Here is a 21795-nt window from a genome sequence, read left to right as displayed (position 1 = left end):
ATCCTGTCTTTTCATTTGATCTGACTGATTTATTCTTTCGGGGCTTTCTGTCTACGGCAGAGGACAATTTGTTGATGTTGCGATATACTATATTGGCTGTTATGTTTGAGTTGACTGTGATTTCTCGTGCGAAAAATGACTCGGCTAACTACTCAATCAATTCTCCACTCATTTGAGGTTATGTATTCCAATTCGTAGTCAACGTATCTACAAGTGATCAAGTATCTATGCACCAACACCCTCTTTAGTAGTTTAAGGACTATACAACTTCCACAGATGCAAACTTCCATCTTCCGCTCTTACTGGCATTATCATTAAACCGTTGCAGTTCGTGCGGTAATTGCCAACGCCCACTGGTCGAATCAGAAGTGGAAGATGGTGTAGATGTTGCTGCAGAAGAACGTTCCGAGATCAGCCCCTGCCAGAATATAAACCACGTCAAATCCTTATTCCATGCCTCCATGGCTTGTATCGCCCTGTTGACGAGGTGCATATCCTCTTCACCTTTGTCGGCTTTGTCAGAGAGTTGTTGGATAGCTTGTTGCCTCGGGGGTGATGATGTACGTTTATCATAGAAATGAAAGTAGTATTTCGATCCGACAAATTTCATGATCCAGCCCCCGATGGAATCACAGAGTTCGTCGCCGATAGATAATGGAATTCGAACGTGGGCAAGCACATTCACGAATAGAGTGAGCAGTGAGCGCCAGAGGATATGGTGCTGCGTAAACGAGCGAGCGGTACTACTCGACAAACTCAGGTCCGGAATTGTGGTTTTGAACACCGCTAATGATGTGTCCTTCAACTTCTGTGTTCGTCGGGTTTGACGGTCAAGGCTCCGTTCTGCGTCGACGAGGACCTTTTTCCAGTTGTCGAGGTATAGGCGGCGCCAGCGTGGGTATTCGCTGGCTACGCGCGAGGCCATGAAGTCGCCTGCTAGTTCGCACATGTTTGTCACGACGTCACAGGCAGCGGCGGTGACGAAGGTTTCTTCTTTGATTATACTGTCATCTTCTGGTTTAGATGTTCTAGAGACAATATCCGTTGAAGAGGAAGTTGTCGTTGAAGATGTTGTAAGGTAGACGGGTGTCGAGCTTGCTGTGGAGGGGGGCGCAATTCGTGAACTCACTGGCGGCCATAGTTCATTGATGAGTGGCAGGAAACTGGCTTGGKTTTTGGACAAGACGGGAAAAGCCTGGTTGAGAAGGGATAGGAGTGATCGCCTCAAGAAGGGGGATGGTGAGCCAAGGTGCGGAGGTATGGATTTTACTATCTGTAAGAGTAAATTGTGTGATTTGCTGAGAGGCTTGGGGGCGTCTTCGGGATCTTTTGGTGGAGGGAGAGATTCGTCAGGCTCGTCTAGAGGGTTGATGGTCTCATTGAGAAGTTCTTCGATGTTTTTGTCGTCGTCTTGTTTGGGAAGTGGAGGTCCGTCTTGTTCGCGTGTCCATGGACGTTGAGGGTGTGGGAGTCGTTCTTCATCTAGCTTGCTGTCGATTTCTTCGATACGTACTCGTTTGGCTCGTCTATGAGCAATATTATTCACCAATTCTGCGACTGATAATGGCTCSTATGCCTGGKTTTTGTGTTCCATAAGGKTTTCTTGACCGTCTGCAGTAATCGACAGCAATTCTGGGGTCCGGGTACCCTCTTCGACAATCGCAGCAAGACTCGAGTAAAGCAATTCGACGAGCTTAGGATATCCGTGATACATGTCAAGAATGCCGAAAATGGAGCTTACAAGATCGTCTAGATATGGTATAAGACCAGCTCCAGACAGCTTGACCATCATCAAAAGAACTTGTGGAGGATACGGCGAGACGTCAAATGTGTTGAGCTTGAGCGCCACTGCATTGACGAGATAGTCAACGTTTTCAATCAACATTGTGCGTGTATCCGGATAATTGCAGGATTGTGTGATGATGTTCAAACAAGCCATAGCATGAGTCTGTAGATTAGGGTTGTTAGACGCAAGGAATTGTAGCACGGGATATAATGCATCTATCAATTCTGGGCGAAAATCTTCTTTGAGTTGTTGGGCTTGCAAAGCTACAATCTCTAATGAAAGTGCCGAGACCCTCCAGTCCCGTGGGTCAGTTGATGGTGGCTCATTTAAAGTTGGAAGTGCGACTGAATATAGTTCCTCGATCATGGTTGCCCGAGACGAGAGGGTAGCCGAGGTATCAAAGGTGAGAAATTCGTCGATGCCATTCGATCCTTCAGATCGCAGAAATTGCAAGGCCAGCCACAAGGGCGCAACTATGGTATCACCCGCAGCCTGATGAACCTGATTGATAATATATCTCGTAATAGTCTCACCCGACTGTGTGCGGTTGAGCCTTGTGACCATAGATGTCATATCTGTTAGTGTCTGCTGCTGACTGCGGTGTTCGAGAAGCACTGGAGGGAATGTCTGTGAGGTGTTTTGTTTGCCTATAACAGCAAGCTCTAGACCACCTACTGAAGATGAAGTCACAGGCATGGGCACGGATTTCGATGACTGAACTATTGCCGCAAGACTATCACAAAGTCCAAGCGCGACGTTGCTTTCCAGCAAAGCCGAGCTCGATTGCACTTGCGAGAGGATTTGAAAAGCGATGGTGATTTGTTTGATAGCCCTCTGTTTGGCAGCTTCGTCACTGCTTTGCATGATCCTTTGAAATGAAGTCGTCCATATTTGAAGTAGGTCCTTGAGAATGTCCACAGTCAGACTCTGTACCGTAGCCAGATGGAGTAATGAATTATAGGCATTATTTGGAACATTTTCATCGTCAACATCTGAGAGCACCACCATGGTCTCCACTATGAGAGGTAGAGATTCCTTCAATGACTTGGGACATTCTTCAATTATCATCAAACAGAGATTAAGAAGAGCATCGCGTACTGCTTGTCTATCGTGCTGTCTGATTCGAATGACATTTGCCAGAGCGAGCTTGATTTGTCCGGCTGTTGCTTTGAGCCATGCTTCATCAAGGACTATCTTGTCGCTTGATTCATCTTTATTTTGTTTTTGTTGTTCTCCATACACAGCTTCATCATTGAGGACAGCCTTGAGAATACTTTCTAGCAACTGAAGAGATCCCTCTAAAACTTTGAAGCTTCTCCGGGTCTTGGTGGTGGGTATCACAACCTTCGTCAAAGCTGAAACGACACGAGGCATTATACTTGCCAGAATGACCCTATCAGTGACCCGGCTGAAAAGAGGTTGAAGTGCAGATAGTGCTGATATTTGAACGGCAGCCGAAGCACCTTCCGATATGCCTTCCAAAAGCAGATAGACGGTTTGATCGATGATAGTAGCAGAGCCAATCTCATTGAAGATGGTCTTTTCAGCGACTGGCCCTTGGAGCATTTGGAATATAGAATCCATGCAGACAAAGCTTGCAACTGAAAGTTCTTCCGACTCGGGTTTCAAGGTTGCTTGCCCCCGATTCTGGGCCGGAGTGCCGCCTACCAAAATGGTCATGAGAATGAGCAATTGTTTCCCCATCTCGGGGGCCAACTGAGATCTCCATCCCTTCGCGACGAGGACCGTAATGCACTTGACTGCGATCTCTAGACATCCCTGGGGCAGTGCCTGTGCTTGATTGAACACTTGCGAAAGGGGAAAGAAAACATATTCGGCCAGTTTTACATCCAGGGCATCCGCACTTCCCAAAGGCTCCAGTACAGCGTACAAGCCTTCTAGTGCTCTTTGAACATCACGAGGTTGGTTCTGGCGTGTACGAAAGCTTAGAGCGGCGGAGCTAAGCTCAACGCATGCAGGGCGAAGCTTTATATGATATCAAGTTAGATGCGTTCGATGCTAGAAAAAGCGGGGAAGCAAACCTTCCTGAACGCCTCCTGTCTCTGAGCCTCCATTGATGGTTGCCTGGTTCGTATGCATGGGTTGATTCGGGAAATCTAGCTCTTCAAGCCATCTGCGGCATCATTTTAGTGAACATGCGAATTATATCACGGTAGTTGTGGCACCTTCAAGAAACCAAACATCTCACCTCTTTCTGATCCGCCGCGTTTTCTGCCGTTTCTATTATAGGCGGTCTGCGAGGTACTGACCGCCTTTGTTATCAGTGTACAATCTCCAAATAAAGACAGTCAAATTTACATGAAAGCAATTAGGCAATTTTTCATTCTCGGTAGATTTTCCTAATTGAAGCTTCTTAAGCGGCTCATTACTCCTATGCTAGTAATTGTTGAGTTGTTCGACATTCTAGGCAGCACCGCACGTGACGCCATAACTAATTAACGCGTCACTTGCTTCCGTCGACGCGTCGGGGAAAGTTTGGAGACTCCGCCTATGCTGAAAGGACGTTACAGCCTCATTCACGCCGAAAGGCATTATCCACGGCTTTCTTCGGAGGTTTTCAGTTCAGTGGTGCCTATTTCTTTAAGATCATTGACGAATATTTCTATGCGGCAATCCTTGCGTATCTCCGTCCTGCATTGGCCCTCCCCAAGTTTTAGAAATCACAGTCCACCTGCTAGATTTTTCGCAAGACGATCTGATTTCTTTCATGCGACTACAGCCGTAAATATCTCGAACAAAAGTCAACAGGGAGTGCAATTTCGCGACATTTCAGCGTGGACGCAACGTCCAATATCAATTATGCCGGAAAAGACTAACACGAGGCAAGCTACGCTGGGGTATGTCAGAGATCCGCAGTCGACAATCTGGTGCGTCGGGTTGTCGCTGTAAAATCCGATAGCTGTGACTGTGCTAACAAAAGTATCGTGAACGAACAGGAAATTCTTCGGGTCCGACAGACAAAATTCCACAGATGCCGCGAAGCGCCAAACCACATTGTCTTTTTCAGACGGGAACAGAAGAAAAGAGACCAATAAAGGTAACGTATCTACGACAAAACCGCCAGAAAACGAGGGCCAAGATGACATAGATTTGAATGGAGACGCGAGCGCCGCCAATGATGAATTAACATCGCCTAAAAAGGGTGTCAAGAGAGACCAGTCTGCGGAAGCAGAAGAAAGCGATGACTCAGATATCCAGCCTGCCAACAAGAGAAGGAAGAAAAACTCCAAAAGCCCTCGTCCCAAGAAGACTGCTAAAGAGGTTCTCGTCGAGCGACCATCGTCGCCTATGAAAGCGAAAAAGGCATCTGGAGAAGTGACACCTGTGGAAGAAGATGCCGATGAACCTGCCGAAGAGCCCTCCGCCAGCGAAGAGGATGAGGACGAGAAACCTGAAATCAAGAAGAAGCAGATTGAGAAGGTCCAAGCAACCTTGCAAGGCACCAGCAATGATCCGTATCCTGACTGGAAGGCGGGTGAACCTGTTCCGTACGCCGCACTCTGTACGACATTCTCTCTTATCGAGATGACGACTAAGCGTTTGATAATCCTAGCGCATGCATCTCTCTTCCTGCGACAGGTCCTTAGACTCACACCAGAGGACCTTTTGCCAACCGTTCAATTGATGATCAACAAACTGGCAGCCGACTATGCTGGTATCGAACTAGGCATTGGAGAGTCTTTGATTATGAAAGCAATTGGAGAAACAACCGGACGAAGCTTGGCTGTCATCAAAGCAGACCAGCATGAAATTGGTGACTTGGGCTTGGTTGCAGCAAAGAGCAGATCGAATCAGCCTACGATGTTCAAACCAAAACCACTAACTGTCCGAGGCGTCCACGAAGGATTGCTCACGATTGCCAAGGTCCAAGGTCATGGATCTCAGGACAAAAAAATTTCAGGCATAAAAAAACTTCTATCTGCCGCAGATTCTGCTACGGCAGGCAAGGGATCCAAGGGAATTGATATCAAACAGGATAAAGGCGGCCCGAGCGAAGCAAAATTTCTCATCAGATTCCTTGAAGGAAAGCTAAGGCTCGGCCTAGCCGAGAAGACCGTTCTCGTTGCTCTTGCACAAGCAGTAGTTACTCATGAAGCAGAAGTCAAGAGTGGAAAGTCTCCTAGCGCCGACCTCCTGGTACAGGGAGAGTCTGTACTGAAGCAGGTATACAGTGAATTTCCAGCCTATGAAGTCATTATTCCCGCCATGCTCAAAGAGGGGATTTTAAATCTACCGAATGTCTGCAAGCTGCAGCCTGGTGTTCCGTTGAAGCCTATGTTGGCTAAACCAACCAAATCCATTACCGAAGTTCTGGATAGATTCGAGGGCAAGGAATTCACCTGCGAGTACAAATATGACGGTGAACGAGCCCAAATTCACTATGTGTCACCGGAATCTATCCATCAATATCCCAACGCGAGTGCTACTCTCCAAAAGGATGCCAAGGGCCTCAGTTCAATCTTCTCGCGGAACTCTGAGGATTTATCCAAGAAATACCCCGATATTCTAGCAAAGCTTGATACCTGGATCAAGCCAGGTGTTAGTAGCTTTGTTCTTGACTGTGAAACAGTCGCGTGGGATATGGCCAACAAGAAGGTGCTACCGTTTCAGCAGTTGATGACTCGTAAGCGCAAGGATGTCAAGGCCGAAGACGTCAAAGTCAAAGTCTGTGTCTTTGCGTTTGATCTACTGTTCTTGAATGGTGAGCCAACAGTGAAAAAGTCTCTCCGTGAGCGTCGCCAGCTCTTACATGAGTCTTTTCATCCTATTGAGGGGGAGTTTGCATTCGCTCAACATTCGAATACCAACGAACTTGACGAAATTCAAAGTCTGCTGGAAGACAGTGTGAAAGCGTCCTGCGAGGGTCTGATGGTCAAGATGCTTGATACAGAAGAGAGTGGCTACGAACCCAGCAAGCGAAGTCGGAACTGGCTTAAGGTACTTGACCCTAGCATTGCCTCCTGATTTAGCGCATTTTCTAACGAAGATCACAGGTCAAGAAAGATTATTTACAAGGTCTTGGAGACTCTCTTGATCTCGTCGTTCTGGGAGCATACTTTGGCCGAGGAAAGCGAACTTCGGTCTACGGTGCCTTCCTATTGGCAGCATACAACGCCAGCAAGCAAACTTTTGAAACAATCTGTAACATTGGCACAGGTTTTTCTGAAGCCTTGCTTGAAGAGCTTCACAAAGAACTCTCCCCTCTCGCCATCGACCGCCCCAAACCCTTCTATGAGCACTCAACTGTCCCTAAAGATCAGCCAGACGTCTGGTTCGAACCCCGTCTAGTCTGGGAAGTCAAAGCTGCAGATCTCACCTTGAGTCCGCGCTACAAGGCAGCATCGGAAGAGGTTGTCGGCACATCCGGCGCGGACGGGAAAGGTATCTCTCTGCGTTTTCCTCGATATATCAAAGCGCGTGACGATAAGAAACCCGAGCAGGCGACTACCACTCGAGCTGTGGCGGAGATGTATCGTCGACAAGAGGCGGTAGCCAAGGAGACTGCCGGGAAAGGAGGTGTCGATGATGATTTCGAGTATTAGTATTGAGCTTGGTGTCACGTTGGTGTCCATTGTATCTGGGATGACGGCGTTGGTTAAGTCTTCAATTCACTACTCTGTATCTACTTGTACGGTTGCACTGAATAAATACTGTTATGATGTTGCCGATTCGTCACCTGCTTGTCTAAGGGGTCATATTAACTCAATTGAGGGGTTACTACTACTTGGTGAGATCTATACCACATGCAAACCCAGATAATCTAAAACTGCAAAGAAACCAAACATTCTATTGACAAATGGAAACATGGGAAGAAAGTGAGGCTTTTGAACAACCCAAATCACCCAGGTACGCGAGGGAAGGCAGTTTCAAAACGAATACACATATATCACAATGTAGAAATTCCCTGGCTTTCACAGTCTTCACACTACTGCGCCAGCGGGGCTATCAGCATGCGCATTTATTTTCCTAAAATTGTTGAATGGACTAAGACAAAAAGCCAATCCCGCCGCAGCAATGGAGAGCGCAAAAGCGMCCTTGAGMCCCGCCATATAGGAGGGCAAGATACTAGCCATTTGCGCGGGTGTAAAGACACTTCGTAGATCGCTTGCACCAGTTGCTACCACTAGACTGGAATCGATGTTTGGTGCGATGGCGGCAAGGTGGATGATGAGCTGATTTACAAAGGCAGACTGCGCTGCGGCGACGAAGACTGCGCCTCCGACGGTTTGGAAGACTTGGTTTGATATGTTAGATTGTGCTCGTGTCGGAAAGGCGGGGCTATGAGCTACTCACAGATTATAATGCCCGTCACTGTTGCAATATCGCTAGGATCGACCATGCCCTGCGCCGCATTGATCGGGACCTGGTATGCCAGTCCCCATCCAATGCCACCGATTATCTGGTATACAATCCACTTGCCTGTGCTTGTTCCAATATCCAATGAGTAGATTAGACCAGAGCCAATGGTCGCAATAACACCACCAATGACCATCAGAGGCGCAGTATGGCCAGTTTTGGTAATACTACCGCCGGAGACGATTAGGGCTATCGACATGGAGATGATCAACGGCAGGTTCCGGACACCGGAAATCGTGGGACTGACGTTTTGGATGCTCTGGAAGTAGATGGGAATATAATAAATGACAATAAAGTAAGAGCCCGCGAAGAAGAAGGCATAAAGCGAGTTGACCAAGATAAGGCGGTTACTAATTAGGCGTGGTGGAAAGGCAGCTCTCTCTCCTTGGAAGTATTCCCATATCATGAAAGCAATTATCATGAGAGGGAAACCGATGAGAAGACCGATCACAGTACTTGAGTTCCACGCTTTGGTCTGTCCGCCAAATTGAAGCGGTAAGATGTATGAAATGATAGCACAAACTAGAAGGATGGTCCCGATAGGGTCCATTTGCAAAACCTTCTCCTTGACGGTTGCCTTGACGGGCAAAGACGTTTTAGGCGAGTGGAAGAAGACCACGATCGATGCAGCTGCCAAACCGCCGATTGGTAAGTTTATATAAAAGCCTAAAGACAGTCAGCGGCTGGCAAAGGGCTTGCAAAGCAGAGGGTAGAGACTTACACCACCTCCACGTTACCTGATCGGCAAAAGCACCACCAACAAGAGGCCCAACAACCGACGCTATGCCATAAGACATGCCTACAATACCAGTGAATACAGGCCTTCGTTTCGGACTAGCAATGAAAGCGATGATAATAAAAACTCCACCCCCAATACCAGCTGCACCAACTCCGGCGATTGCACGGCCGACAATAAGTGCCACGGAGTTTGGAGCCACGCCACATACCAAGCTTCCAAGCTCAAAAAGGAATACGGAGACGAGAAAGGTGATTTTGACGGGGAAGTACTTGTACGCCTTCCCCCAGGTCGATTGGAAGCCGCCGGTGGTCATCAAGAAGGCTGAACCGTACCAACTAACATCGTCTAGGCTGTGGAACTGATCGGTGATTTTGGGAATGGCTGTTGCTACAATCGTCTATTCAATGGTCAAAAAAGAAGCTTCCCGTTGGCGACTCCTGAAACGTACCATGTCGAGGGCGACGAGAAAGATGCTCATACCAAGGGCTACAACAATGCAGAACAGTCGAAGACCCTTGGGATACCCATCGTCATCCGCGTCTATGTCTTCAGCAACGGCTTTTTCTGGAGTTCTTATTGTTTGATGATTACTTTCGGGCTCATTCGGAGAGATATCATTGGTACCTGAGGATTGTGCGCTCTGTGGGGTGTACTCTCGTTCTTTCTCAACGTCGAGCGGGAGGGTAGTCATGTTTGCGAATTGGATCGATTGATGTTGTAGGTCACTGAATTCCGAGAGGTCTACAGGACTGGAATGAACAAATTAACATATCCTTCTAAACATCTCCTGTATATATGTTAGTATGAAAAGCCTGGGTTGCAAATGCCCCTTAAATCTAGGCTTCAAATGTCGTTGATAGTACATCTTGTTTCCACCGGATGTTCGTTCGGCGGAGTAATACTGTAGGATTGATGCCCGATATATCTGATTTTCTGTCATGAACCAGAATTATAATTATTATACGCGTCATGACTAGACTAAGGCCATATGGGATTCGTGAAGGGGTACACCTACTCCGGTCGTTCGTCCGAGTGGACCTAATTCCTCCGCCGAATGCACTCTCGGCGGTCGAACGACCCAGCCGGATATGTTGACTTATTCCTCCACACCCATGCAAACAGTATGCTTCTGTCTATATCCGTGACTAAATTGCAAAATGGATGGAGACCAAGATAAATCCCAATCAGAGGCGAAGCGGAGAAAGATCCGCAAGGGAACCAGGAGCTGCTGGGAGTGCAAAAAGCGCAAGATGAGATGCGTGTTTGCAGACGTTGATCCTCCGATTGAACTCACCTCCGAGCAGCTGGTGTGCATCGGCTGTCAGCGACGGGGGACTAAATGCATCAGCCAAGAGTTTGAGCTGGTTGAAGGCAAGGATAGGCACCCGGCTCTCGAGAGAAAAGGGGCACGCCGTATAGGTCGTCAGGACCGTGTTGCGAAAGTCGAGGCTTTGCTTGATCAATTAATCACAACAGTGCGCCAGGATAGGACTCCTCTTGTTACTGGAGAAGCATCAGAAACGAGTGGGACTAGTCCTACGCTGAATTATGGGATTCCAACTCCGGCGTCAATAGACCCGGGATCTTCATGGTCTTTGCCTTCACAAAAGCCATCTGGTGTACGTACATGATCTGTGCTCCTCATACGAATGAAATGACCGCTTATCTTACCAGAATCATGGTCTGGTGGAAAATCAGAGTAAATGGGGGCAACTTTCTCACACTCTACTCGAAGCCCTACCCTCTCGTGAAGTCATCAAAATGATATGTAACGCCAGCGGGAGTACAACCACATTTTTCCATGAAATGCTGAGCATCCCTTACACTGCTCTTGAGCAAGACGGCTTCATGTCACCAGAAAGTCTGCTCGATATACCCACGGCCAACTCGCATCCGGTATTGATTGCAAAGTATATGCTTTCCATGGCCATTTTCCTACAACATCTTCACTCGGATTCACTCAAGGCAACAAATGAAAAGCCAATGTCACAGTCATCACCACGAGCATTAGCTAAACTATTAGCACAAACCGCCATCGAACACGTCACAACAAACGACGAGATAAATGGTGGCAGCATCGAAGGACTGGAATGTGTCATGATGGAAAGTTCATACCAGTCTAACAGCGGAAATCTGCGACGAAGCTGGATAGCGAATCGGAGAGCAATGGCTATCGCGCAAATGATGAATTGCCACCAGGCCAACAGCCGGGCACAGTATGATATCCTTGACTCTGCCAAAACCAAAGCTCATCCACAGTACATGTGGTTTCGCATTGTGTTCCATGACCGTCATTTATGTCTCATGTTGGGGCTGACGCAGGGCTCTCTTGATCGAAGAATGGCCACTGGTGCAGCATTTGAGAATGATACACCTACAGGTCGTCTAGAGCGTATGCACTGTATTCTTGCGTCTCAGATCTTAGAGCGTAACGAGTCCGGCCCGAGCTCCGATGAGATTGTGACCTTAACACAAGATCTTGATAGGGAATTACAGAAAGCAGCTCGAAGCCTGCCTTCCAAGTGGTGGCTCATGCCAAACCTAGACCGTGTTGCGGACGATCCACGAGCTCTATTTTGGGATATGGGACGACTGTTTAATCAGTTGAACCACTATAATCTACTCAGTCAACTTCATCTACCTTACATGCTTCGAGCAACACCTGAACGGATGTACGAATATTCCCGGATGACGTGCGCAAATGCCGCGAGAGAGGTCCTTTCACGCTTCATCATGTTTCGCAGCTTCAACAGGAACGATTTCTGCTGTCGGACAGTCGACTTCTTTGCGCTCATGGCTGCAATTACACTACTTCTGGCGCATCTGGGCAGTCGCCGTATTCCGCAGGCTAGCAATCTCCTGGCTCACCACTATCCCAGTGACCGTGCCATGATAGAGCAAGCGCAGATGAACATGGAACAGATTAGTCGACTGAACGGGGATGTTTTGAGTGCCCAAAGTACCGAGTTGTTAAGCAAGTTACTGGCTGTTGAATCGGAGGCAACAGATGGAACAATCAGCACGGAAAGCCTCAGTGTGCACGTGCCCGAGAATGAAGAGCTAGGAGAAGTCGACAGCAGCGTTGTGCGGATGGATATTCCTTACTTTGGGACTGTCAGAATTGAGCGCAGTGGCATACTTTCCAGGGAGCTGCACGCTCCAGTGGTTGATATGCTTGATTCCAAGAGAAGCCTGGAAGGTACAGCTCATGCTCCGGGTTTCAACGACTTCGCTGAGAATGATGGCCTCAATGCACAGTTCGATGATTCTCAGCAGCAATACCAGGGTCCAAGGCTAACAGCTGGATTGGATGACTGGGCGTTTCAAGGTGTTGACATGGCTCTGTTTGACAGCTTAATGAAAGGTGTCGATGACTATGAGGTCGAGTAAATTTATTCCACGAGTAGGATGATCAGCTATCTCGACGACTCGCACCTATGTATAGAATATCAACATAATGTATCTAGATTTCCCACTGCAACTGCAGGATCTCAATAAACCAACAAATAGTCCTAAAAGGCCACCTTGACGCCAATGCCAACACCGCGCAAATTCAAAAGACAAAACAACTGGAAGCAAACCATTTCGTCATGATAGCAAATAAGCAACACCGGCCCCTTCCATCTACCCCATGTACATGAATTATGTGATATAAAGTTGCTCATAGATAAAAAAAAATCAATATCAAAGAGTCAACGACCGAAAGAATATGGACTACTCCTCGACAAACTTTCTCTTCACACCATTCCCATTCGGCACCGGTCCTCCTGATGGCGCTGATACCGATGCCGACGCCGCCGAAACCGAAGCTGGAGGAGGACCAGGTTTCCGCTCGCTCAGCGCCTGGCGCTTCTTCCAAGCTGTTTTGATCGCTGGTGCAACACGAATAAGATCCTCCTCCGTGACGCGATCCTGAATCGACTCGAGGACTTTCTCCACTGTCGAGATGTGGTTCGCATCTTTCTTATCTTCTCGAAACCGCATGTACCGCCACCGTCCATGGTCATCTTGGTAGCATTCAACTATCGCATCGTCCAATGGCATCTGCAGCGCCTTCAACCCTTCCCATTCTGATTGCGTAACGTACATTTGGTCAAAGACGCGATATTCATTGTTATTATGGAGGACAAATAGATGGAAAAGAGGCATGGCGTCGTAGTCGTAGTATGGTTCAACAACCCCATCTGCCTCGTCATCTGTATCCGGCTCTAAAAGCGGGAATTCAAGCCTCATTCGAAAATCAATGGTATTTTCTGAAGGCGGTTTCCATTTCAAAATATGCTCGTCCGTTCCAATCTTGTAAGGTGTGCTTCGACACGTAAAAATCAACCCATCATTGCCGTGAATCTTCTTCACTTTGGGAATGATTTCGCGAAACATCATCTCAATACCATAACTGAATTGCGTTGATTTATCCTCCACGGCAAATATGCGATGTTTTTTCTCTTCTGGGTATTTCTTGTACATGGCGTTATAAGGTTTGAGGACGTTCTCTTTGAAATAGGCCAGTCGTTTGTCTAGTGTTCGATGCATCAGACTTCTTCCATCGAGCACCATGCAGTCGAAAACAAGGTATTTCAACTGCGTCGACCCGTCTTCGTATGTATCCATTACCAACTCCCCATCCACAAGTGTGCCTACATGGAAGGATTGGAAGGTCTCGTCATTGGGTAAAGGGAAATGTAATTGCGGCACATATCGATAATCATTCTTTCGATCAATCAAATAATGAACTTCGGGCGTGTCGGATTCCGGATCACCGCTGGTGAAGTACATCAAGCATCTGATTCCATCGGTCTTTTCGCAAACGTAGTAGTCTTCCTTTTGGAGTTCGACGAGGTGTTTTGCGGAGAAGGAGACGGGTTGGGCGCCAGGGAAGTTGAGGCTTTTGCGCTCGAGGAGGTCTGCGACTTCGCGGCGGAATTGGTCTGCGAGCTCGGGTTCGGCTTTGATGCCTATTTCATCGAGATCGGGGACTGGGTGGCCCATTTTGATGAGTTGGACGTCTGCAAATATTTGGCTTGGGGCGTGTATGAAGTGCGGTTTAGCTGATTCGGAGGTGAGGTTTGATCTCGGCCAGTTGCGCAAAGTTTGGTATGTGAGGAAAGTAACGATCGAAATGAAGTGGAGGAAGAAGTAGTGGAAATTATATATTAAAATAAGCTTTTGTTTTTGGAAGCAGTTATAAAAAGTGAGTGTAATCTGTTGGCGCGAAAATGTTGTAGTATTCAAAGAGTGATGTTAAAGACGTAGCTGAGAGAGCTTCAAGTTCCGAATTCGTCGTTGCCTCAGCCCTCAGGCAGCAATATCTTTATAACAAACCGTTAAAGCGATTTTCGCGATACTTATGTCCCGATAATTTCAGGTAAAGATTGAATTAATAGAAACAATTCATTTCTAAAATACAGTGATAATAAAGATACATCAGTGCGTATATAAGGGTATCATATGATCGTTCTCGATATCAAACCGAACCGCCCCCGTAACGCCGCTCTGACAATGATATTCACCCAATCACAAAAATACAGTCAGACCCAAAGTGAGAGAAATCAGAAGAAAATAACATCAAGCATAAGGCATCATGGCAACCACGCTACGATGTAGCTACTACGGCTGTCTTGGGTGTAGTGGCCACACTCGGAGGACGGTTGATAGGTGTAGTTTGAGGATTGGCTTGTTTCTTCAACGCTGCGTCTGTGCCAGCAGATGAGTCTTGTAGTGTAGATGAAGATGTAGAAGCCATAGTCGGACTCTCCGTCTGAAAAATTCCGTTTGGTTCTCCGTTTGTCGTGGGCCCAGTAGAGAATAAACCACCTCCACGAGCACCGCCGAGTACGTTGGAGAGCATCTCCTTCATGCGCACGTAATGGTACTTTTTCCGAGTTGGCATGAGCGTATGAACGGCTAGTGGTTGTGGATGCGACCGCGAGATGGCAGCCATGACAGCATCGCGCTCTTCATCCGAGTCAACAGGACCGTTAGTTTCAAAGTCATCTTGCAGAGGGGCATTGGCGTCGATTGCAGCTTCTATAATCCAGTTAGCACGTCAATATAAATCAACAGAGACAAAAATTGGGTCTGACTTTGTTGACGAGCCTGATTCTTCTTCTGATAAGCTTGCAAAAGCATGTCATACGGAAGTGACCGCCCAGGAACCGCACGCTTCGCACCCATAGAATGGCTCTTGCAAGTGAGCGATCTCGCACACTGCGACCCGTTCGGCAACGGTACACCGCACTGCTTCTCAACGTCCACAGGACCCTTTGGTTTAGGCACTTTCGGTTTAGGCTCCTCCTTCTTTTTCTTTTTCTTTGGCTCCTTGTCCTTTTCGTCCTCGCCCTCCGTTGCTTTGCGCTTCTTTCCTTTCTTCGGTCCATCATCTGCCATGCCCTTCACCGCGCCCTTTTTCGCGGTCTTCTGTCCACCGATTCCATCTTCATCCTTGTCGTCATCCTTGTCGTCGCCATCTTTGGTATCGGCGAACTTGGCTTGATTCTTCGCATCACGAGCCTCTTTCTTCTTGCGTGCCTTCTCCTGTTTGGCCTTTAGGCATTCCCGGATGTGTTCGACAGCGGTTGATTTGAGCTGTGGTCTCTTGCAATGTTTGCATATCACAGTCTCGAGTTCCTCTTCTCGTGGTCTGCCGGATGGAAAAGCCGCGATCGTTTTGGCGTCCATCTGCGGGAGCACGGGAGAGCCATCGGGTGATCCTGGAGCATCGGCATCGTCTCCTACACGAAAGTAATTAATTTAATGCTCGAAAAGAGCAGTCATTCAAACCATGGTGCTCACCTTGCGGCTCCAACTTATTCCCGGTCTTGGCACCTTTTCCAGAAGCCTGCTTCTTCAACTTGATCTTGCCAGGTTTGGAGTCTTTCTCGGAGAACTTGAATCCCGACGCGTCCACGAAATTGATACTCGAGCTCGAAGATGCTAGACCGAGAGGATGATTATCAGCATGATTAAACTTCCTAGAGTCGGGCAACGTCACGAACCTTGACCCGTCGCCATGGTCCCTCGACAAGGCGATAATGTATACAGGAATGAGGACCGACACGAAAGAGAGTCTAGCACCAGTGCATGAGTCTCCAGAGACTGTTGCAAGATACTGGGCTAGTGTGAAGTTGGAGAACAGAGAAAGTGGTTGTCGGTCGGTGGCTTGCTTGATATCCCGGGGAAAGCGGAGTTGCTTGATCCATCGGCCTGTTCCCGGTTTGGTCACGTGATATAGTTACATACAATTACATACAAATCTCTTTATTCTTTATTATTGATACATATTGTACAGATGAGTAATAATACAGGTTTATTGGTATCTTGCAAAGCACAAGCTGCTGTTTGTCCCCCCAAAACCAAAACTGTTTGTCAAGGCTGTATCGATCTTCCGTTCCTGCGCCTCGTTTGCGGCATAGTTGCAGTCAAATTCGGCTGTTTGAGTCTCTAGATTGATGGTAGGTGGCATGATATTCTATAACAATTTGTCAGTTTGTTGCGTCTGTTACACATCAAAAGAGTGTTGCATACCTCATGAATGGCTAGAACGGAGAAAATAGCTTCAATAGCCCCAGCACCTCCCAATAAATGACCAATAGCACCTTTGGTGCCGCTGACGTTGATATCGGAAGATCTCTGTTTGCCCTGTCCGCCTGTACTATCGAGAAGTAAAGCCTTGATGGCAGTGTTTTCAGCTGCATCCCCAACAGCAGTCGAAGTGGCGTGGGCATTAATGTAGTCAATAGCACAAGGGGGGATGTTGGCATGCTTGAGCGCCTTTCTCATTGCTGCTAGGGCACCGGCCCCATTCTCTTTGGGTGCGGTGATGTGGAATGCGTCTCCAGATGTGCCGTATCCTTTGAATTCGGCGTAGATATGGGCACCTCTTGCTTTGGCGTGTTCAAGTTCCTTGATAGTTGTCAGTAAACAGAACTCTGACATCGCAATGCTAGACTGGGCGTACTTACTTCAAGAACCATCACAGCCGCTCCTTCACCAACAACGAATCCTTGCCTATCCGCATCGAAAGGCCGGGATGCTTTGGTAGGATTATCATTGAAATCAGTCGCCAGGCTTCTCGCTCGCGCAAAGCCGCCCAGAGCCAGAGGATGAATGCAAGACTCTGCGCCACCTGTGACCATGACATCTGCATCACCAAAGGCGATAAAGCGAGCAGCGTCTCCGATGGAGTGTGCTCCGGTAGTACATGCCGTCGTTGCGGCATGGTTTGGTCCCTGAAATCTCAGTAATGAAACGGATATTTCGCCTTAAATGAATCTCACCATAAAGCCGTATCTCATCGAAATATGTCCAGCTCCCATGTTGATTAGTAATTTCGGAACAAACAAAGGAGACACTTTTTTATATCCCTGTGGATAATTAGTTCGACCCAGTGAAAGACATTGGCGGCATTGGTCCTTACCTTGTTCTCAAAATCCACAACAGTGTTATAGATCTGGTCGAAATTGCCAATACCAGATCCCAAGCAGACGCCCTGTCATAGTCAATGTATCGAACATGCTTTCAGTTGTATGGACTAAGTGAGCATACTGTAGCTTCACGTTGCTCATCAGAAGTAGGTCGCCACGCAGCATCCTCGAGAGCTTCTTCAGTGGCCGCCATAGCAAACTGCGCGAATCGGGCCATTTTTCGCTCTTCCTTTGAACCCATCAGCACTTGATCTACTTTTCTCCCATATGAAAAAAAAGTGGTATATACATCACGACTCAGCCATTCCGAGGCCGTCCATCCGCCTTCCTTGCGAGTCCCTGACGGGACAATCGCAGCAATCTGGGCTGGGATTTCGGCGAACCGCGGATGACGGTCTGCTACATTGACGATACCGCAGTGACCGTCAAGGAGACGGGACCAGGTACGGCGGATGCCTTTGACGATTAGACCTATAACGCATATTGTCTATACAGAGGGAGCATACCAACACCAAGCGGCGTCACCGCTCCCAGACCGGTCACGACCACCCTCCGCATTGCATTATGCCACCAGATCCGACAGATGACGAGAGAAATGAAGAGAGAGAGTCTGTATACAGAATACTTGATCCGGCTAGCCTGGTGGCGCGCTTGCTCTTTCTCCTTTAGGCAGGTAGCTGGAGAACGGTTAGATCGGGGTTCAGCACGAGGTCAGAAAAGGCTGATAGTTGACAGCCGAGCAGATTTGCCCTAATATGACAATTCGGCAGTTATTTGATCAGTGGAGAAGTGGGTTGTCAATCAAGTGGTGATTAAAGACAAACCAAAGGACGAAGGAAGCTCCAACTGATCCAGAAAGGAAAGTCTGCACGATGAATACACGCTATACCGCAAGTAGACTAGTGCGTGGCCATCGAATGGCGAGTCATTTTCCTCTTTTCTTCTTCGTTCTCTTATGTGCAGCAATCATCGGCATACATAGAGCGAATCAATTGATTCCTGGTGACGATGCCATCAAACTATATTATGTATGCTATGGCTATACTCATTGTCCATTCAATACATACTATGTAGTACAGAATAGGTTAAATATGATTAGTAATGTAATGGCATCGCTATCAAGATAAGCACGCGATAAGATAGACAGCCGGTGGGGCGCCGCCGTCCGGAAAAGGAAAGTCGATGCTATACCAACTCTCCCACTGCTGCTTCTCCATTTTTCAATACATGTGGACATAGCTGTTGGTAATGCCGAGCTGTGCAATGGTTCAATTATCTCATATAAGCGCCCTTCCCCCTCACTTTCTCGGTTCTTCTCAGTGAGATTCCCTTCCGCGGTCCTGTCGAAATGGCTGTCTCTATCAAAAACGTCATCGTGCTCGGCCTTTTGGCTCTGGGTTCTACCGGCGTGTATGGTCACGCCGGCCATCATCACGGTGAAGATGAAGAGATCGTGCTTTCACAAAGTAAAAAGGAGGAGCTTTTATTGAAATGGGAGCAAGAAGTACATCTACCTCGTTTCTCCTCATGCTGAAGGAATTATTGCTAACAACTAGAACAAACAGTGGGGATTTTCCGGTGTCTCTACATTTGCGCATATGAAGACAGTTAAATGTCTCATTGAGCCAGATGAGCGGTACGACATTGCTGTTATCGGAGCCCCATTCGATACGGCCGTTAGTTATCGACCAGGTAAGTCTCCTTCATCTCTTCGCAATCCATCCGACTCACAAGACTAGGCGCACGGTTTGGTCCTCGCGCAATCCGCGCCGCCAGCGGCCGCCAACTCCCAGGAACGAGCTACAATGCACGCGCCGCCATTAACCCCTACAAATCATGGGCCACAATCCTCGACTGCGGCGACATTCCTATCACGCCGTTCGACAACGCTCTCGCCGAACGACAAATGTACGAAGCGTTTTTGGAGCTTGGTACCCGTCCTGCAAAGACACCCGCTGCCCCGAACGACAAGAGTATAGCAGCTGGAAAACCGAAGTTGGTCACTTTAGGAGGAGACCATAGCGTAGCTCTACCAGCGCTACGAGCATTGTATCAGATTTATCAGAAGCCCATCACGGTCTTGCATTTTGATGCGCATTTGGATACCTGGAATCCCGTACGATACGCCTCGTATTGGCTCTCGGAGCAATCGCGATTCAATCATGGAAGTTTTTTCCATATTGCCAGTACCGAGGGACTGATTTCGAACACTAGCTCTGCGCATGCAGGCATCAGGACGAGGTTGACTGGTATCGATGATGGGGATTATACCAACCCTGGCCCCGAGCAAGGATTTATGCGTATCCATGCTGATGATATTGATGACATCGGCACAAGCGGCGTGATTGATTCGATCATCAACCGCATTGGTCTTGACCCCGATCAGCCCGTTTATTTGTCATTGGACATTGACGTCCTCGACCCCGGCACAGCGCCAGGTACCGGAACCCCCGAACCCGGTGGCTGGACAACGCGAGAATTGATTCGTATTCTGAGAGGCATTGAGAAGCTGAATCTCGTGGGTGCGGATATTGTGGAGGTTAGCCCTAGTTATGACAATGTGGGAGAGACGACTGCGTTGGCGGCAGCACAGGTGGCGTTTGAGATCATTACAAGTATGGTCAAGTCTGGTTCCGGAAAGGAGTTGGGTGGCTGGTATGGGAAGAAGGAGGACGAGGTTTTTGAGAAGGGGAAGGATGAGTTATAATTATACATCATCACACCACATCATACGAGTCAGACGAATGTTCATGACGAGACGCAACCAGTCAAATTTATATAAGTTGAAGATGCCTATATAACGTATATAAGTCAGAATATCAATCAAAGTATATATGTCTCCTAGTTACCGTTGCTCCATGACTAAAAGGGATTTTATGGCGCCCTGCTACCGCATTGCCACATTGGGATTGGGCATAGTCAAACACTCAAGGGTCTTTTCAATGTTATTGTATATTATTTAACCGTGAAGGTATTGTCTTTCAGCGACAGTGTTCCCCGGGCAATCATCATTGTTTCGATGTTTGGTTAGAAAAATGTCAATTCTTTGTTTCCCAAAGCAGTACCGACGTAGTTCATCATCAAATATGCTCATGCACAAAATACTCTTTGTCTTTATACAGGTATATATTGACTATCATGCTGGTTGGCTTCCCATCCCCACCCTCTCAATTCTCTTATCCAGCATCCATTTCTTGATTCTATCTACAGCATGAGCTGGATATTTCACAGTTGATCCTACATCAACTGCCGATTTTTTATATACGCTCGTTTACATTGCCATTATAAGTTGATATACATCGTTCTTGGGCAGCAATCTATGCGAGTGTGAAAGAAGCAAAGTGCTTGAAAAGACCATCTTCCTGCTAGCCACAGTTTCTTTGGATTGGAGTCCAATCTTTAGACAGAAGTGAAGACCCGCAATACCTCGTCGACGGAGCATATCACCAAGCGGTGAAAATGGTCTGCGGCAAAAGTTCAGGTGAGTGGATGCTAGCAGTTACAAAAGGCTGCCAATACTGACGTTCTTTGAGTCTATTGAGCAGATTGAGAACAGCCATCGTCGAAACAAGACCATACCAGTGTCGGAAAAAACTTCCGAGTCGATTGGATGCATGAAGACAAAATATTGGAAATTGATATGTGGCATGGCAAAGTATCTCGTAGCCTTTGAGCTCGATGATTTGCAAAAGCGCAAACTGCTCGAATTCGTACATACAGTGACGGCGATGTGCCACATAATTTTTCCGTGCATGCAACTACATGGCCCTAATATCTGAACTGACATGCCCTGGCATGTCATCAGTTGATCAGAAAACTATGATATCAGAAGTATGCAGAAACCCCCCCATTCCAGAGATCTAGTCTCATATATCTAATATTTCCTAGTGTACTTGTCTATCCTACTCAAAACCTGAGTTCAAATTTCCATGTCTGAAAAGCTAGATGGCCCCATATCGTGGGAAAATCAAAGAACCAGGATCAAGTGCCGGATATTGAGAAGATGAATTACCCATAGCAAATTATTGAGATGGCCATGGCAATGATCAAACCTGAAGTCATGGCCTTCCAGGAAGGATTTGACTTTTGAGCTGTAAGTATATATTCTCTGATAACAGCTTTTGGACTACAGGTACTGGTTGCTGAAAGCTCCTTGATAGCTCTAGAAAGGCGCACGAAGACCACTTCCAGCGCACCTTGGAGACTTGGTCTCAGATAGGTGGTTATGCAGATGGTGTGCCAGATGATCGATATCCCATATATATCAGGTATATTATAGGTCACAAACTCTGGATAGCGCGTAACTCGATGACTGACATGTTTTTAGATATTATATCGGCCAGTCAGACTGTCTCTATGATTGGGTCTATAAAGATCACCCCAAGTACATTCGGAACAGTAATGATGAGTCATTACATTACTTCACTATTGCCCATGGTTATGGCCATCGATCCGCTCATTTCCTCCGA

At 47.4% G+C, this 21795-nt stretch overlaps 7 protein-coding genes across 7 annotated transcripts; 3 read left to right on the top strand and 4 right to left on the bottom strand.

The window, feature by feature from the left end:
- Nucleotides 1–259: 259 nt before the first annotated feature.
- Nucleotides 260–3861, bottom strand: BHQ10_007100 (uncharacterized protein; the record flags this gene model as incomplete). The annotated part of the gene is made up of 2 exons (XM_040879760.1): nucleotides 260–3772; nucleotides 3829–3861. 2 exons carry the CDS (start codon nucleotides 3859–3861, stop codon nucleotides 260–262), a joined length of 3546 nt encoding a protein of 1181 aa, XP_040735604.1.
- Nucleotides 3862–4606: 745 nt separating this feature from the next.
- Nucleotides 4607–7350, top strand: BHQ10_007099 (uncharacterized protein; the record flags this gene model as incomplete). The annotated part of the gene is made up of 3 exons (XM_040879757.1): nucleotides 4607–4674; nucleotides 4744–6745; nucleotides 6802–7350. 3 exons carry the CDS (start codon nucleotides 4607–4609, stop codon nucleotides 7348–7350), a joined length of 2619 nt encoding a protein of 872 aa, XP_040735603.1.
- A 378-nt stretch (nucleotides 7351–7728) lies between these two features.
- Nucleotides 7729–9594, bottom strand: BHQ10_007098 (uncharacterized protein; the record flags this gene model as incomplete). Its single annotated transcript, XM_040879756.1, has 4 exons — nucleotides 7729–8042; nucleotides 8102–8830; nucleotides 8886–9300; nucleotides 9352–9594. 4 exons carry the CDS (start codon nucleotides 9592–9594, stop codon nucleotides 7729–7731), a joined length of 1701 nt encoding a protein of 566 aa, XP_040735602.1.
- A 466-nt stretch (nucleotides 9595–10060) lies between these two features.
- Nucleotides 10061–12293, top strand: BHQ10_007097 (uncharacterized protein; the record flags this gene model as incomplete). The annotated part of the gene is made up of 2 exons (XM_040879755.1): nucleotides 10061–10522; nucleotides 10578–12293. 2 exons carry the CDS (start codon nucleotides 10061–10063, stop codon nucleotides 12291–12293), a joined length of 2178 nt encoding a protein of 725 aa, XP_040735601.1.
- Nucleotides 12294–12617: 324 nt separating this feature from the next.
- Nucleotides 12618–13892, bottom strand: BHQ10_007096 (uncharacterized protein; the record flags this gene model as incomplete). Its single annotated transcript, XM_040879754.1, has 1 exon — nucleotides 12618–13892. One exon carries the CDS (start codon nucleotides 13890–13892, stop codon nucleotides 12618–12620), a length of 1275 nt encoding a protein of 424 aa, XP_040735600.1.
- A 604-nt stretch (nucleotides 13893–14496) lies between these two features.
- Nucleotides 14497–17884, bottom strand: BHQ10_007095 (uncharacterized protein; the record flags this gene model as incomplete). Its single annotated transcript, XM_040879753.1, has 10 exons — nucleotides 14497–14930; nucleotides 14987–15634; nucleotides 15696–16106; nucleotides 16263–16371; nucleotides 16428–16805; nucleotides 16865–17131; nucleotides 17180–17266; nucleotides 17320–17391; nucleotides 17448–17782; nucleotides 17833–17884. 10 exons carry the CDS (start codon nucleotides 17882–17884, stop codon nucleotides 14497–14499), a joined length of 2793 nt encoding a protein of 930 aa, XP_040735599.1.
- A 790-nt stretch (nucleotides 17885–18674) lies between these two features.
- BHQ10_007094 (uncharacterized protein) lies at nucleotides 18675–20033 on the top strand (the record flags this gene model as incomplete). The annotated part of the gene is made up of 3 exons (XM_040879752.1): nucleotides 18675–18830; nucleotides 18892–19018; nucleotides 19066–20033. The coding sequence occupies 3 exons, from the start codon at nucleotides 18675–18677 to the stop codon at nucleotides 20031–20033; spliced, it is 1251 nt and encodes a 416-aa protein (XP_040735598.1).
- Nucleotides 20034–21795: the final 1762 nt, after the last annotated feature.

Source organism: Talaromyces amestolkiae (assembly GCF_001896365.1).
Source record: "Talaromyces amestolkiae strain CIB chromosome Unknown scaffold14.1, whole genome shotgun sequence".
NCBI classification, from domain to species: Eukaryota; Fungi; Ascomycota; class Eurotiomycetes; order Eurotiales; family Trichocomaceae; genus Talaromyces; species Talaromyces amestolkiae.
Note: the sequence above shows the minus strand (reverse complement) of the source record. Positions and strands in the feature narration are given on the sequence as shown.